General features: G+C 52.0%; 1 protein-coding gene across 1 annotated transcript in view; it reads right to left on the bottom strand.

Moving 5' to 3' along the window:
- The window catches only part of ESRRB (estrogen related receptor beta), an 86,033-nt gene that overhangs the window by 57,773 nt on the left and 12,873 nt on the right, over positions 1–15,387 (bottom strand). Inside the window, exons 3-4 of the mRNA XM_075330586.1 lie at positions 7,335–7,427; positions 5,968–6,527 (exon numbers count right to left, since the gene is read on the bottom strand). Of these exons, the coding sequence (XP_075186701.1) occupies positions 5,968–6,527; positions 7,335–7,427 (653 nt within the window). The remainder of the gene's footprint in view (positions 1–5,967; positions 6,528–7,334; positions 7,428–15,387) is intronic.

Below are 15,387 nucleotides of genomic sequence, written 5' to 3'. Positions count from 1 at the left end.
AACTCGACTGTATTGTACTGCAAGGGGGCTTACGGTGATGAACTTACCTGTACCGCAGGGGGGTCTATGAGGGTGTCCCCGGCTATCCTGCACTGCAGACATTACACTTTCACAATATTAGAAAACATTGCAGAGATGCCGTGTTCCTCCCCCCCCCCCCCCAACACACCTGTAGACTGGGGGTGCAGACAGGTGGGACTGACAACATGTAACTAAAGCCACCAGTTCCTGCAGGTGGAGAGTGAAGCACATCCTGCAGTCACAGAGCACAGAGCAGCCGGCTGTCAGCACCGAGCCGCCTCGGGGGGAGTCACTGACAGATCCAGGGGTCAGCAGGATGAAGCCTGGTACCATTGATGAGGTCAGACGTCCTGCACCCACAATTCAGCATTATTTGTGCCTTTCTGGCAACTCCTCAGAAAACATCAGCTGCCATGGGGAAGGCCTGAGGCTATCGGCTGCCAGTGTCAGGGAGCTGCTGCCAAACCACAAGTTGGGGAGGAATCGGACCCCGTTTGCCCCAATAAATCTAACATTCTGGAAGGCAAGCAACTCAAGCTCTCTAGCTCGAGTCCGGCTTCACATACTCTTATAGCAGCACCCCAAAAACTGACACCCCTCACACACCAAGATCGTATATAGGCAACAGATCAGTTCTGTGGGGCTAGAAACTGTGCAGATCAGTGTGCAGCACATTTCCTCCACCACAGAGCGGTGTAAGGCACCTTTCCTCCCCCGCAGACACCAGTGTGAGGCACCTTTCCTCCTCCGCAGACCAGTGTGCGGATGTTTTCTTCCCCGCAAACCAGTGTGCAGCACCTTTCCTCCCCACAGACCAGTGTGCCGCACCTTTCCTCCCCACAGACCAGTGTGCAGCACCTTTCCTCCCCACAGACCAGTGTGCAGCACCTTTCCTCCCCACAGACCAGTGTGCAGCACCTTTCCTCCCCACAGACCAGTGTGCAGCACCTTTCCTCCCCACAGACCAGTGTGCAGCACCTTTCCTCCCCACAGACCAGTGTGCAGCACCTTTCCTCCCCACAGACCAGTGTGCGGCACCTTTCCTCCCTACAGACCAGTGTGCCGCACCTTTCCTCCCCACAGACCAGTGTGCAGCACCTTTCCTCCCCACAGACCAGTGTGCAGCACCTTTCCTCCCCACAGACCAGTGTGCCGCACCTTTCCTCCCCACAGACCAGTGTGCAGCACCTTTCCTCCCCACAGACCAGTGTGCAGCACCTTTCCTCCCCACAGACCAGTGTGCAGCACCTTTCCTCCCCACAGACCAGTGTGCAGCACCTTTCCTCCCCACAGACCAGTGTGCAGCACCTTTCCTCCCCACAGACCAGTGTGCAGCACCTTTCCTCCCCACAGACCAGTGTGCGGCACCTTTCCTCCCCACAGACCAGTGTGCGGCACCTTTCCTCCCCACAGACCAGTGTGCAGCACCTTTCCTCCCCACAGACCAGTGTGCAGCACCTTTCCTCCCCCGCAGACACCAGTGTGCGGCACCTTTCCTCCCCACAGACCAGTGTGCAGCACCTTTCCTCCCCACAGACCAGTGTGCAGCACCTTTCCTCCCCACAGACCAGTGTGCAGCACCTTTCCTCCCCACAGACCAGTGTGCAGCACCTTTCCTCCCCACAGACCAGTGTGCAGCACCTTTCCTCCCCACAGACCAGTGTGCAGCACCTTTCCTCCCCACAGACCAGTGTGCAGCACCTTTCCTCCCCACAGACCAGTGTGCAGCACCTTTCCTCCCCACAGACCAGTGTGCAGCACCTTTCCTCCCTACAGACCAGTGTGCAGCACCTTTCCTCCCTACAGACCAGTGTGCAGCACCTTTCCTCCCCACAGACCAGTGTGCGGCACCTTTCCTCCCCACAGACCAGTGTGCGGCACCTTTCCTCCCCACAGACCAGTGTGCGGCACCTTTCCTCCCCACAGACCAGTGTGCAGCACCTTTCCTCCCCACAGACCAGTGTGCCGCACCTTTCCTCCCCACAGACCAGTGTGCAGCACCTTTCCTCCCCACAGACCAGTGTGCCGCACCTTTCCTCCCCACAGACCAGTGTGCAGCACCTTTCCTCCCCACAGACCAGTGTGCAGCACCTTTCCTCCCCACAGACCAGTGTGCAGCACCTTTCCTCCCCACAGACCAGTGTGCAGCACCTTTCCTCCCCACAGACCAGTGTGCAGCACCTTTCCTCCCCACAGACCAGTGTGCAGCACCTTTCCTCCCCACAGACCAGTGTGCAGCACCTTTCCTCCCCACAGACCAGTGTGCAGCACCTTTCCTCCCCACAGACCAGTGTGCAGCACCTTTCCTCCCCACAGACCAGTGTGCAGCACCTTTCCTCCCTACAGACCAGTGTGCAGCACCTTTCCTCCCTACAGACCAGTGTGCAGCACCTTTCCTCCCCACAGACCAGTGTGCGGCACCTTTCCTCCCCACAGACCAGTGTGCGGCACCTTTCCTCCCCACAGACCAGTGTGCGGCACCTTTCCTCCCCACAGACCAGTGTGCAGCACCTTTCCTCCCCACAGACCAGTGTGCCGCACCTTTCCTCCCCACAGACCAGTGTGCAGCACCTTTCCTCCCCACAGACCAGTGTGCCGCACCTTTCCTCCCCACAGACCAGTGTGCCGCACCTTTTGCTCCCCACAGACCAGTGTGCAGCACCTTTCCTCCCCACAGACCAGTGTGCAGCACCTTTCCTCCCCACAGACCAGTGTGCCGCACCTTTCCTCCCCACAGACCAGTGTGCCACACCTTTCCTCCCCACAGACCAGTGTGCAGCACCTTTCCTCCCCACAGACCAGTGTGCAGCACCTTTCCTCCCCACAGACCAGTGTGCGGCACCTTTCCTCCCCACAGACCAGTGTGCGGCACCTTTCCTCCCTACAGACCAGTGTGCGGCACCTTTCCTCCCCACAGACCAGTGTGCAGCACCTTTCCTCCCCACAGACCAGTGTGCAGCACCTTTCCTCCCCACAGACCAGTGTGCCGCACCTTTCCTCCCCACAGACCAGTGTGCAGCACCTTTCCTCCCTACAGACCAGTGTGCAGCACTTTTCCTCCCTACAGACCAGTGTGCAGCACCTTTCCTCCCCACAGACCAGTGTGCAGCACCTTTCCTCCCTACAGACCAGTGTGCAGCACCTTTCCTCCCCACAGACCAGTGTGCAGCACCTTTCCTCCCCACAGACCAGTGTGCAGCACCTTTCCTCCCCACAGACCAATGTGCGGCACCTTTCCAAATTTAAAATTGTTATTGAATTTTCATAAGCATACAGTAAAAGAGCATGGGACCATGTACTGATAGATAGATTTCATCAAACATCTGGACAAAATTAAACTGTTATAGGAGTCATAATGGATTATAGGTCATTACGGTAACACATGGATCCTCATTTTAAACCGTAGAAACCAGTAACACAGGGAGGAAAGACAGGGGAGAGTAGCAGTCATGAGATGTAGGAAAGATAGCGTAAGTCGGAGAGAAAGGAGGAAAAATAGAAAGTAGAGCGCGGTGACCGAGGCTAAGACACTGTCCGCTGGACCAAGGCCATTCGAAAAGATGATGTGTGTCGTCTGAAGAAGAGAGGGGGCCAGGGTGCTTGTTCCTCAGGAGTTACATTAGATCCAAGAATTTTTTACTAGACAGAAAAGATTCCCACTGGGACCATTTGGTGGCTGTCTCCACTGTCTGCCCGCGTGACTGGGCCATCACCACCTCCATACGGTGGATCACATTAACCTCCATTACCCACTCTTCCAACGAAGGGGGAGCAGAGTCCTTCCATCGTCGTGGGATCACTGTCTTGGCTGCCTGGAGAAGATGGCCTAGGATAGAATTTTTATAGACCTTTTCGGATACATTGAAGATGTACAGTAATACCGCCTCTGGGCGACTCGGGACCGCAACCCCGGTAACCTCATGAATGGCCGCCAGTATTTTATTCCAAAAGGCCGACAAGCTCTGGCAGTACCACCAGATATGCGCCATAGTGCCCCCCTGCGCTCCACAGCGCCAGCACGTGTCAGGAATTTCGGGAAACCATGCATGAAGAGATGCTGGGACCCTATACCATCTAGAAAGTATTTTATAGCTGGTTTCTTGCATCCTGGTGGCCACCACGGACCTGTGGGTCAAACGGAAACAGCGTTTCCACTGATTCTCAGGGAAAGTCTGGCCGAGCTCCGCCTCCCATGCCGCACAGAAGCGGGGGGGAGACGTCTCCGCCGCGTTCGTCATACATTTGTACACCTTTGAGATTGCATGGCGTGCATCAGAGGACCCACTACAAAGGTTTTCAAAAGGCGTTTGGGGCAAGTGGTGGGCTCTGTCAATGTCCTGGGAGGTTATGAAATGTTTGAGCTGGGCATATTCAAAGTGGAACCGCAGTTTGAAGTTGCGGTTCTCTATAATCTCCCGGAGCGGAAGGAGGGATCCTCCCGAAGCTACCTGGTTTAATCTCAGGGGGTTTAGCTTCGTGCGTCCCAGAAAGTTGTTAGACGACGCTCCCGGTAGAAACTCCGGGTTGTCAGTTAGTGGCATAAGGGGTCCCCTAGGCTGGATCATGAGGTTGCGTGATGATATAGAGTGTATCGTTCGTAGTGTTTGTTTGGTACTATAGGACATCTCAATTTTATGCTTGGTGAGGAGGGGCCAGGTCCACGGCAAGGTCGATGTCGATAAAGGGCACAGATCCTGTGCCAGGCAGACCCAGAGCTTAGACCTAGAGCAGTGCAAAAGGTCCAAGACCCTGGCATAAGCGGCTGCCATATAATATCGCCTACAATCGGGCAGACCTGCTCCCCCCGCATTTTTGGTCCTGGTTAAGACGCTGCATCTCAAGCGAGCACGTTTTTTGGACCAGACAAATTGGTTAAGTATGCGTTGTATCTTGGCCCAATATGTTGCCGGGATATATACCGGAACCGTCTGGACCAGGTACAATAATCGCGGCAGGGCGGTCATCCTGAGAGCGCCAATCCTGCCAAACCACGAAAGAGTGCCTTTTTGCCATGAGGCTAGGTCTCCCTCGAGTCTTGACAGAAAAGTTTGATAGTTTAATTGAAAGAGCCTATTCAGGTCGGAGGGAATCTTTATGCCCAGGTATTCAATGCTACCATGGGATGGCCATTTAAAGGGAAAGCTTGGTTTTAGGGCGTTTACCATTGTGTGGGGCAGAGAGATATTCAGTGCCTCCGACTTGTCAAAATTGATTTTGAAGTTGGACCATTTACTAAAGCGGTTTAGCTCCACTAGCAGGGACGGGAGGGATGTAAGAGGGTTACATAAATAAATAAGGAGATCATCGGCAAACGCGGCACATTTATGTTCCCGGTTGGCAACCCGAATGCCCTGAATATCCGGGTTAGCCCTAATGGCCGACAGTAAGTGTTCCATTACTAATACGTATAATAAAGGTGATAGGGGGCATCCTTGCCGGGTCCCATTCCGGATGGGGAAGGGCCTCGACAGAGTGCCATTAATCTTAATGTATGCAGTCGGAGAGTGATATAAAGCCATAATCTTAGAGGAGCAAATGGGTCCCAGGCCCATATGCTCCAATGTCTGTGAGAGTGACTGCCATGAGACTCTGTCGAAGGCCTTCTCAGCATCCAAAGATAACAACATCAAGGAGAGTTTTTTAGTGTGCGCATGTTGGATTAGGTCTAAGGTCTTTATAGTATTGTCCCTAGCTTCTCTGCCCTGGACAAACCCGACCTGGTCTGGATGGATCAGGTCAGGAAGCAAAGGGCCCAGTCTATTTGCCAAAAGCTTGGCATAGATTTTTAAATCTACATTAAGGAGTGATATCGGTCTGAAACTGCTACATATTGTGGGGTCCTTTCCGGCCTTACGAATCAGAGAAATATGGGCCGTGGTTGAATGGGGCGGGAAAGGGACCGAGTCCGAGATTGAGTTGAAAGAGAGGAGCATTAAGGGTGCTAACTGTTCCGAGAAGGCTTTATAAAATTTAGCGGGGAATCCGTCAGGTCCAGGACTCTTATTACCCGGTGTATCACGGATCACCATCAACAATTCATTCAATAAAAATGGACTTTCCAGGTCCTCAATTGTGGAGCTACCAAGACGCTTAAAGGGTGAGGGCATTGAGGGGCACTCGGCACTCGACTCAGAGGGTTCGACAGGTAAATTATATAGCTTGGAATAATAGTCATGAAACGTGTTGGAGATGTCGGGGGTGGCGTAGAGTAGTTCGTCACGTGAGTTCTTGATGCAAGGTATAAGGGTGTGGGCTCTTCCCTCTCTCAACGCATTGGCCAGTAACCTGCCCGGTTTATCTCCAAACTCATAAAACCTCCCTTTCCCTACCTGTATCAGGCGCTTATATGAGGAATCCAACAACTTTTTGACCTCCATCCTGGCCTGTAAAAGGGCCTGTAGGTTCGCGGCCGATAGTGCTCGTTTGTGGATCAGCTCACGTTCAGAGACCCTACGAAGGGCTGTTACTATATCCTGGGCCCGTTCTTTTTTGATTCGGGACCCATGCTTAATAAAAATACCTCGTATGACACATTTCAATGCTTCCCACTTATAAGTGGGGGCTGTGTCATCAGTTAAGTGGTCTGTTACGAACCCCGTGATAGAGGTCTGAACGTCGGAAACACAGAGCTCATCCAACAGCAACGACTCATTAAGCCGCCACGAACCCCTGGGGGTCGAGAGGGAAGGTATCTCAATTGTGCAATAGACCGGAGCATGGTCCGACCATAGTATGTTGTCCATCCCAGTGTGTCGAATCCAGGGGAGAGCGTTATGTTGTAAAAGTATATAGTCTATGCGACTGTATGAGTCTTGAGTGTGGGAATAGAAACTATAATCTCTGTCGGACGGGTGTTTCAGTCTCCAGGTGTCGAACAGTTGAATACGCAATAGAGCTTTTTTAATACGTTTGATTGTGCTGTAAGCAATGTTAGATTTCCCCCTGGAGTTGTCCAATGTGGGGTCGAGGGTGACATTGAGGTCGCCACATAGAACCACTGTACCCTGTATCAGAGGGACCGCAACGTCTACCAGGCGGGTGACAAAGCTATCTTGCTTTTGGTTTGGGGCATATGCGTTAATGACTGTGAGTGTTTGATCCCCTACCTTCAGCGAGAGGATGATGTACCGTCCAAGACTATCAGTCGTACATTTTAGGATTTGATGTGGGAGGGATTTATGGATGGCTATCGCCACCCCTTTAGATCGGGAATCCGGGTTGTCTGAGGACACCCATGTCTGATAATACTTATTTTTGAAAATGGGGGCATGCCCTTGTTTGAAGTGGGTCTCCTGGAAACACACCATGCTCACCTTCTGTTTATGGAAGTGGTACAGGATCTGTGTTCGTTTCTCCGGAACATTGAGGCCCCTGGCGTTAAAAGAGGCAATAGTCAGGTCCGCCATCTATAAGAGAGTGTGACATTAAAGATACATGAGAGAGGGGATCGAACACGATCAGCCCGGCCGCCAAGAGAGAAAGGAGGGAGAGGGTTGAAAGAAGTAGAGTATAGCGAAGAAGAAGACAAAGAGAACATCAGAGCACAAAACCTTGTATAATAAACTAGATTCGAACAAACGTTCCTAGGGAACATATCCGCCTTTGCTTGGCAGGACAGGGGATCCCCACCTATTTGGGGAAAAAGGATGTCAGACATAGCAAAGCAAAACAGAACTCCGGATATACTAAAAATATTAAAGATAACCATAAGCACCGGCTAAGGTATTGATGGCTAATGTAATACGGGCAATGAATAGGTTTAAACGCAGCAGATGAAAGTCACTTAGTTGTAAATAACTGTAAATAACTGTGTATAGAATAAGTCATAAAGGCGTACACGGCCTCAGGGCTTCTCTATGTCGGGTATCGAGAGCGTCCTGCCCCACGGCCCCGTTCTCCTCTTGGAGGCAGGCCCCTATTGGGCCCCGGGAATAGGGTTGGTTTGGTGGAAGTGATCCTTTCCCTAGGGGTCCAGGTCTGAAGCAGAGTAGTCGGCCAGGCCGCTATAGGGATTGTAGGTAGGCCCAGGCTCCTGATGAACGCCGGGAGGTCCTCCGGGGAGCGCAGGACCCGCCATTGAGAGTCTTTTTGCACCGCCAAGGAGAATGGGAACCCCCACCGGAACGGAAGTCCCTTTTCTTTCAAAACATCCAGAAGGGGCTTCAAAGTGGCACGTTGGGCTAGAGTGTGCCTGGAGAGATCTGGCATTATGCGGATGGCAGATCCATTGTATGACAAGTTTGGTTTCTTCCTGGCTGCCTGTAGAATAGCCTCCTTTGCTGCAAAGAAATGCACCCTACAGACCACATCTCTTGGGCGGGGATCATCCGGATCTGGGGGACGTAGAGCCCTATGTGCTCTATCGAGCTCTAGAGGGGCACCCGGCGGTTTCTTTAACAAGTTATTAAAAATGGAACGGAGGACGCCGGGGATGTCCGGAGCAGCTATAGACTCAGGAAGGCCTCTGATTCTTAAATTGTTCCTTCTATTTCTGTTCTCCTGATCATCAACGTGTTGTTGAAGGGCAAATAGCTGCTTAGACTGATTTTGTACTGTCTCTTGGATAGATTGTATGGAGACTTGTGAATTCGATTGCTGCTCAGTGAGGGTATCAACCCTATGGGTGAGTGAGGAAAGATCAGATCGCAGCTGGATAAATTCTTGCTTACATTCCGCCACCACTTGATTAGCCAGTGCTGCAATATCATTCTTGGTGGGGATCGCTTGCAGCAGTGATCGCAGGTCTGCCAAGGACGCCGGGCGGTCCTCACTTGTCGAGGCTGCAGCGTAGGATATATTGGGGTATGCACTGAAAGAGTCCTGCACAACTGGACCGTAGATCATTTGCTGTGTACTTTGGGGATTAGTTATGCCGCTCCATGATGGTGACACGGTTACAAGACGAAGTGGGGCTACCCCTGATACCATGGGCCCTTTATTCATGGGCATCAGTACACCCCCTTCCGGAACCCCGTCTGTGTCCCCCAGGCTCTCAGCCCAGGAGGATCCTGTGCACCAACTATTGGGTGAGGTGGGGGGTATTTCCATCTGGGGCGTCCCCCAGAACTCGGTGGCCGTCTCCCTGGATTCATGCAGTCCCCCTCCAGTCACTGGACCCCCCAGAGGTTGTGTGTCCCTTGGCCAGGAAGTGTGGCTTGTGTTGTTGTTGCCACTACTGATATGGGCCCTCGTCAGCAGGTCCCCCCTCCAGCCCTGCACTGGGGGCCTGTGATCAGGCAGTCTGTTAGGGGTATCTGCTGCTCCTGTCTGGGCCTCAGCCGCTCTGCGTGGAGCCTGCTCTCCCTGAGTCTGAGGCTGGAGCGGTGACTCATCCCCTAAGCCTGACCTCGCGTGCAATCCACGGCCGCACGCCGATATCTCCCTGATCCCGCCGACACCAGCTGCGGGTGGGCTGCGAGGACTCACCGCTCCCATCGGCGATGCAGCGGCGCGTGAGGCAGGCGAGGCCGCGGCTGCGAGTGTCCCGTCTTCCAGCACCGGACCCTTGGGCTGCGGTTCAGGTAGGTGAGCGCCATCTTGGAATGGCGTCTGCAGCTTCACTAGTTCCCCCGCCGCAGGGCTTTGTATCTTGCTCACCGCTGCTGTGGGTCTCCCGGTGGGCCCTCTCGCATCATGGGGGATCTCAGCTGTGTCACCCTTCTCTCGGGTCCCCGAAGTTGCTGTATCCTCAGGCATCCGGACAGGGGCAGGATCCATTGCAGATTCTGCAGGCCGCAATTCCTGCTCCGGCTGCGAGGTTGCCCCCGATTCTTTGGAGCGGGTAAAGTAGGCTCCAATATTATTCAGGGGAGCAGGTGGCCGTCCTGGGGTGCAGGGCTTGCCCTTCTTGGCCGATGATTTGCCCATTTTATGTATAATAGCCGGCGTTATGGAGGATTATAAGCAGGAGCTCCAGAGAAACACGTCTTTACCCGGCCATGTCCAGCTCCGCCCCCCGTGCGGCACCTTTCCTCCCCCGCAGACCAGTGTGAGGCACCTTTCCTCCCCCGCAGACCAGTTTGAGGCACTGTTCCTCCCCCGCAGACCAGTATGCGGTACTGTTCCTCTACTGTAGACCAGAATACAGCACCTTGCTGCCCCTGCGGACCAGCATGCAGTTGCTGAAGGTCCATATGGAGAAGGAAAGTACATGGCCTGTTCTTAGACATTCTTACATCCCACTCCACCTCACACACAGCCGTCTCTGCTGCATTCCTCAGAATCATTAGCTGCACTTATTGCTTTCATCGCATACTAATTATTATTTGCTAATAACAGCACAAGAGCCTGAACCGCGGTGATAAGATCACAGGATGTAATCTGGTTGGAAAATCTCCCGAGCACAGGACACAAGTCGCTGACTGCGGAGGCCCTGTGCCTGCTTTGCTGGGGGGACACTGCAGAGTTATACAAGGGGACATAACAGGAGGAACTCCAAGGACCCCAATGATCACGGCTTCTCACACTTAGGCACCAGACCTTCCACTGTCATAAATACAAGGGTTCCAGTCACAGAATTGCCATCTGTACCCGACGACCCTGCGGTGATGTGGAGCCGCCGGCACGCCATCAGAGACATAGATAATACTGTTAGATCAGATTTATTGGAAGGGATTTATAAAGTCCTACCATCACGTTTCCCGCTGCCTCTGGATTGGTTCAGATATTTCTGGTGGATTCAGCGCCGGGGGTTCCACTTCCAAATGTTTATGTCTGGCAGGAAGGGGCTAACTTTGGGATTTTGATTCTTTTATTATATTTCTGTTTCCTTGTTTTTTTGCGGTTAAATGTTTATACAATGGTGCACAGATTCCTCAATTGCTTTCACTTTCTGTTTATCCTGATACTAATTCTGCAAATGCAGAACCTTAGAAATTCCATCTGCGCTCATCCATTTCATTCATATTATCTTTCCTGAACAGTATGATGGCCGCGCGCTGCATATGTGTCGCCCAGGGTTATGGGGTACTTGGTCCCGGGGTACTCGGGCCCGGGCGATGTATAACTGGGGAATGTCACTTTGGTGGCCGTTGCCCGGTTCCGTGCCCTGGGTGCTTTTTGAAAAAGGGGAATATTTACAAGGGAATTAAATAAGAGTTTATCACGTGACACCATTTGCGGGTTGCGGCTATGTAGATGGAGCCGCCGCTGCACAGTCTCTCACTACTGGGGCTGGTGTTAATGGCAGCCTGGATGTTAGGCCCTCCGCAAGCAGGGCCGGGCCCCAGAGAATAGGTGTTGTAGATGGGTATTGAAAGAAGGTAGGCCACACAAGGGGTTGCAGTGTAACTGGTTCCTTTACTCACAGTGAGATGTAAACTAGTCACCCGAGGAAGACTGGTGGTGACAGCAGGTCCCCTTAGTTCCAGTGCCGGTTTAGTGACCTGGTGGTTTCTTTCCCTTGCACCTTTCTTTGACTGGTGGGTCCCTGTGGCTTGGAGCGGCTGGGAGTCCCCCCTCTTGGTAGCCTTTTACAGCAGTCTGTATGACGGTAGCGTGAACCCTGTGGGGTCGCAGTCTCTGGTCCTGTTCCCCGTTTCTCCCGTTGCTGTGTCCCGAACATCAAGATCAGTGAGGTCCTTGATGATCCCCTCACTGTGCAGATTTTATAAGGTCTGCTTGGAGCATTTGCCTGACCTAGGATTCTGTACCCAGTCGGTGCTGTGGTTCTGGGAGTACTTCACCGGCAACCAAGCGCCTGGGCCCTCAGGTCACTGTCACACTCCTGTCAGTGCGTCTGCTTGCTTCCTCTCTCTATCATCGACTCCTGACGACTACTGTCTCTGACTGTCCACTGTCTGCCCCTGCCACCTGGTCGTCTAGTGAACTGGATTGGCTCCACCTCTAGGTGGCCATCCATTGGTCCAACCCTAGACTGGTACCATTCTATGGGGGAATTGGGGAAAAACAGGCATTATCTGGAATGTTTGTGTTGTTACCGGCACTGGTCTTCCGGGTTCTTCCTGGGGGGTAGGTCCTGCATCCTGGTGGGGATGCAGTACCTTGTAGCTCCCTGATGACCTCAGGGGCGCTACAATCCCCCTTGGTTAATTCAAGCACATCTTCAAGCTGCAACGTGAAACAGGTTGACACTTTTTATTTTACACACTTTAAACAAAGTCTTCCCACGCAGGGGAGGTTCTGACGTTAACGTTTCACACCGGGAGTACCCCTCTCCATTCACCCACCACTCAGAGGTCCTGGTCCCAAAACCGTCTTGGAGGCAGGTCACCAGTTTTTCTGGTGACAGGGTCTCGGACGCCTCTGCCGCAGACCTTTCCTGCACCCGACCTCTCCTTGGTGGCAGTGTTAAACAGGGTCCACTGGTTGTACTCTGGTGTTGCACGACTGGTACAACTATTTACAAGTTAAAGTTTTAGGCTGCTGCCAGTCCTGCAGCCTGGGGTCCATTTTTATCAACTTTAGTAAAACAGGTTAAAGCAACATTTTTCACTTCTTACTGTCTATATTTAACTATTATTTACATTTCAACATTTATTGTATTTTCTGTACCTGAGCGGAGGTTGACCTAGGTTGCTACGGGTGGACCTACGTAACTCTGGATCATGTGAAACTGACACCTAGTCGAACAGGTACACCTATGCACTCACAATGGTGGAACATTACTACAGATTCTTAGTGGTTGTTCAAGTCAAGGACTTAACAGCAAACAATGCAGCAAAAATGTTTCAAGCATTAATCAAATCGTCATTGAATTTGCTGAAGACTCCCAAAAGAGGAAAGAAACCAGTGGCCAGAAAAGCTACCTGACCTAGTGGATATATACAATAACATCCCAGTAAGTTCAACAAACTGTACGCCAGCATATCTCATGAGAGCGAGACCTGAAAGATTACCAGTTGATCTTGAAATGGAAGTTGTCATGCCAGAACTGGATTCATCAGAAACTGATTGGAATTCTAACCGTCAAGCGCAGTACAAAAAAAATACAAGAATGCGTTGAAAAAAGCTTGAACCAAAGTCAGGAAAAACAAGAAAAGGACTATAACAAGAATGCAAAAGCTATTCCTTTATCACCTGGAGAAATAGTTCTGAAAAGGAAGAGAAGAGTTCTCTGCTACATGATAGGATTCTATAAAAAAAACAAAAAACAAAAAAACACGGACATCAATAGGGTGGTCCGTGTGCCTTCAGTTTTTTTTTCTCACACCCATTGACTTGTATTGCAGAGTCTAGGATGATTTTGGCAGAAAATCGCAGCATGTTGCAACTTTTCTCTCATCTAGAATCTGGATGAGAAAAAATCTGACCAACTGCTCTGCCTAAAGCCTGCTTTACACACTTCAATAAATCTTTCAATCCGTCGTCGGGGTCAAGTTGTAAGTGACGCACATCCGGCATCGTTCGTGACGTGATTGCGTGTGAAACCTACATGCGATCGATATTGAACGAAAATACGGTGATCGTATACACGTCGTTTATTCCTCATACATTGGACGTTTGGTAGTACGAAACTAGTCAATTGTAACGTGTGACATCCCTCATACGATTTCGGTGTCTGATGCTATGTGCGCAGGTGTGCACTCTGCACCGCAGCTTAAAAAAGGTCTGTTTCAGAGCGGAGCTGAAAAGCTGCGTTCTGAAGCGCCTCACAATGTCTGTCATGCACTAATCTCTGTCAGTCCGTCACTATCTCTGTCCCTCTCTCTCTGTCCATGTCAGTCTATCCCTCTTACCCCCTCTCTCATATACTCACCGATCCCCGGCGCAGCTCTGCACGGCATTCACACTGCTCCAGCGGCTTTTACTGTTTTGAAAAAGCCGGCCGCCCATTAAACAATCTCGTATTCCCTGCTTACCCCGCCCACCGGCGCCTATGATTGGTTACAGTGAGACACGCCCCCCACGCTGAGTGACAGGTGTCACACTGCACCCAATCACAGCAGCCGGTGGGCGTGTCTATACTGTGTAGTGAAATAAATAATTAAATAATTAAAAAAAACGGCGTGCGGTCCCCCCCAATTTTAAAACCAGCCAGATAAAGCCATACGGCTGAAGGCTGGTATTCTCAGGATGGGGAGCTCCACGTTATGGGGAGCCCCCCAGCCTAACAATATCAGCCAACAGCCGCCCAGAATTGCCGCATACATTATATGCGACAGTTCTGGGACAGTACCCGGCTCTTCCCGATTTGCCCTGGTGCGTTGGCAAATCGGGGTAATAAGGAGTTCTTGGCAGCCCATAGCTGCCAATAAGTCCTAGATTAATCATGTCAGGCGTCTATGAGACACCTTCCATGATTGCGCTGCTGCATGGAGGTGACCGGAGCTGCAGCAGACACAGCCGCTCCGGTCACCTCCACGCAGGTAATGAAGACAGCCGCGCGATCAGCTGCTGTCACTGAGGTTACCCGCTGTCACTGGATCCAGCGGTGGATGCAGCGGTGGCCGCGGGTAACCTCAGTGACAGCTCAGCTGATCGCACGGCTGTCTTCATTACCTGCGTGGAGGTGACCGGAGCGGCGGTGTCTTCTGCAGCTCCGGTCACCTCCATGCAGCAGCGCTGGAAGCGACGCTGGAGCATCCTGGAGTACGCCGGACATGGAGGGCTTTTTGGGGCTGATTAAAGTGGTGAACCAGGGTATATGTTTGTGTTTTTTATTCCTAATAAAGGATTTTTTTCGGGTGTGTATGTTTATTTACTGTAATTTACAGATTAATCATGGAAGGTGTCTCATAGACGCCTGACATGATTAATCTAGGACTTATTGGCAGCTATGGGCTGCCAATAACTCCTTATTACCCCGATTTGCCAACGCACCAGGGCAAATCGGGAAGAGCCGGGGTACAGTCCCAGAACTGTCGCATCTAATGTATGCGGCAATTCTGGGCGGCTGCTGGCTGATATTGTAAGGCTGGGGGGCTCCCCATAACGTGGAGCTCCCCATCCTGAGAATACCAGCCTTCAGCCGTATGGCTTTATCTGGCTGGTTTTAAAATTGGGGGGGACCGCACGCCGTTTTTTTTAATTATTTAATTATTTATTTCACTACACAGTATAGACACGCCCACCGGCTGCTGTGATTGGGTGCAGTGTGACACCTGTCACTCAGCGTGAGGGGCGTGTCTCACTGTAACCAATCATAGGCGCCGGTGGGCGGGGTAAGCAGGGAATACGAGATTGTTTAATGGGCGGCCGGCTTTTTCAAAACAGTAAAAGCCGCCGGAGCAGTGTGAATGCCGTGCAGCGCCGGGGATCGGGGATCGGTGAGTATGAGAGAGGGCTGCTCAATTCAGTTACTCAGGAGTTTAGCGGTCACCGGTGAGTCCTTCACTGGTGACCGCTAATCAGGGCGCGACACAGAGAGAGCCGCAGCATGACCATGAAGTCGGGTGAAGTTCACCC

The sequence above is a fragment of the Anomaloglossus baeobatrachus genome, chromosome 12 (assembly GCF_048569485.1).
Source record: "Anomaloglossus baeobatrachus isolate aAnoBae1 chromosome 12, aAnoBae1.hap1, whole genome shotgun sequence".
Taxonomy (NCBI): Eukaryota; Metazoa; Chordata; class Amphibia; order Anura; family Aromobatidae; genus Anomaloglossus; species Anomaloglossus baeobatrachus.
The sequence above is the reverse complement of the archived record's forward strand: the minus strand, read 5'-3'. Positions and strand labels throughout refer to the sequence as shown.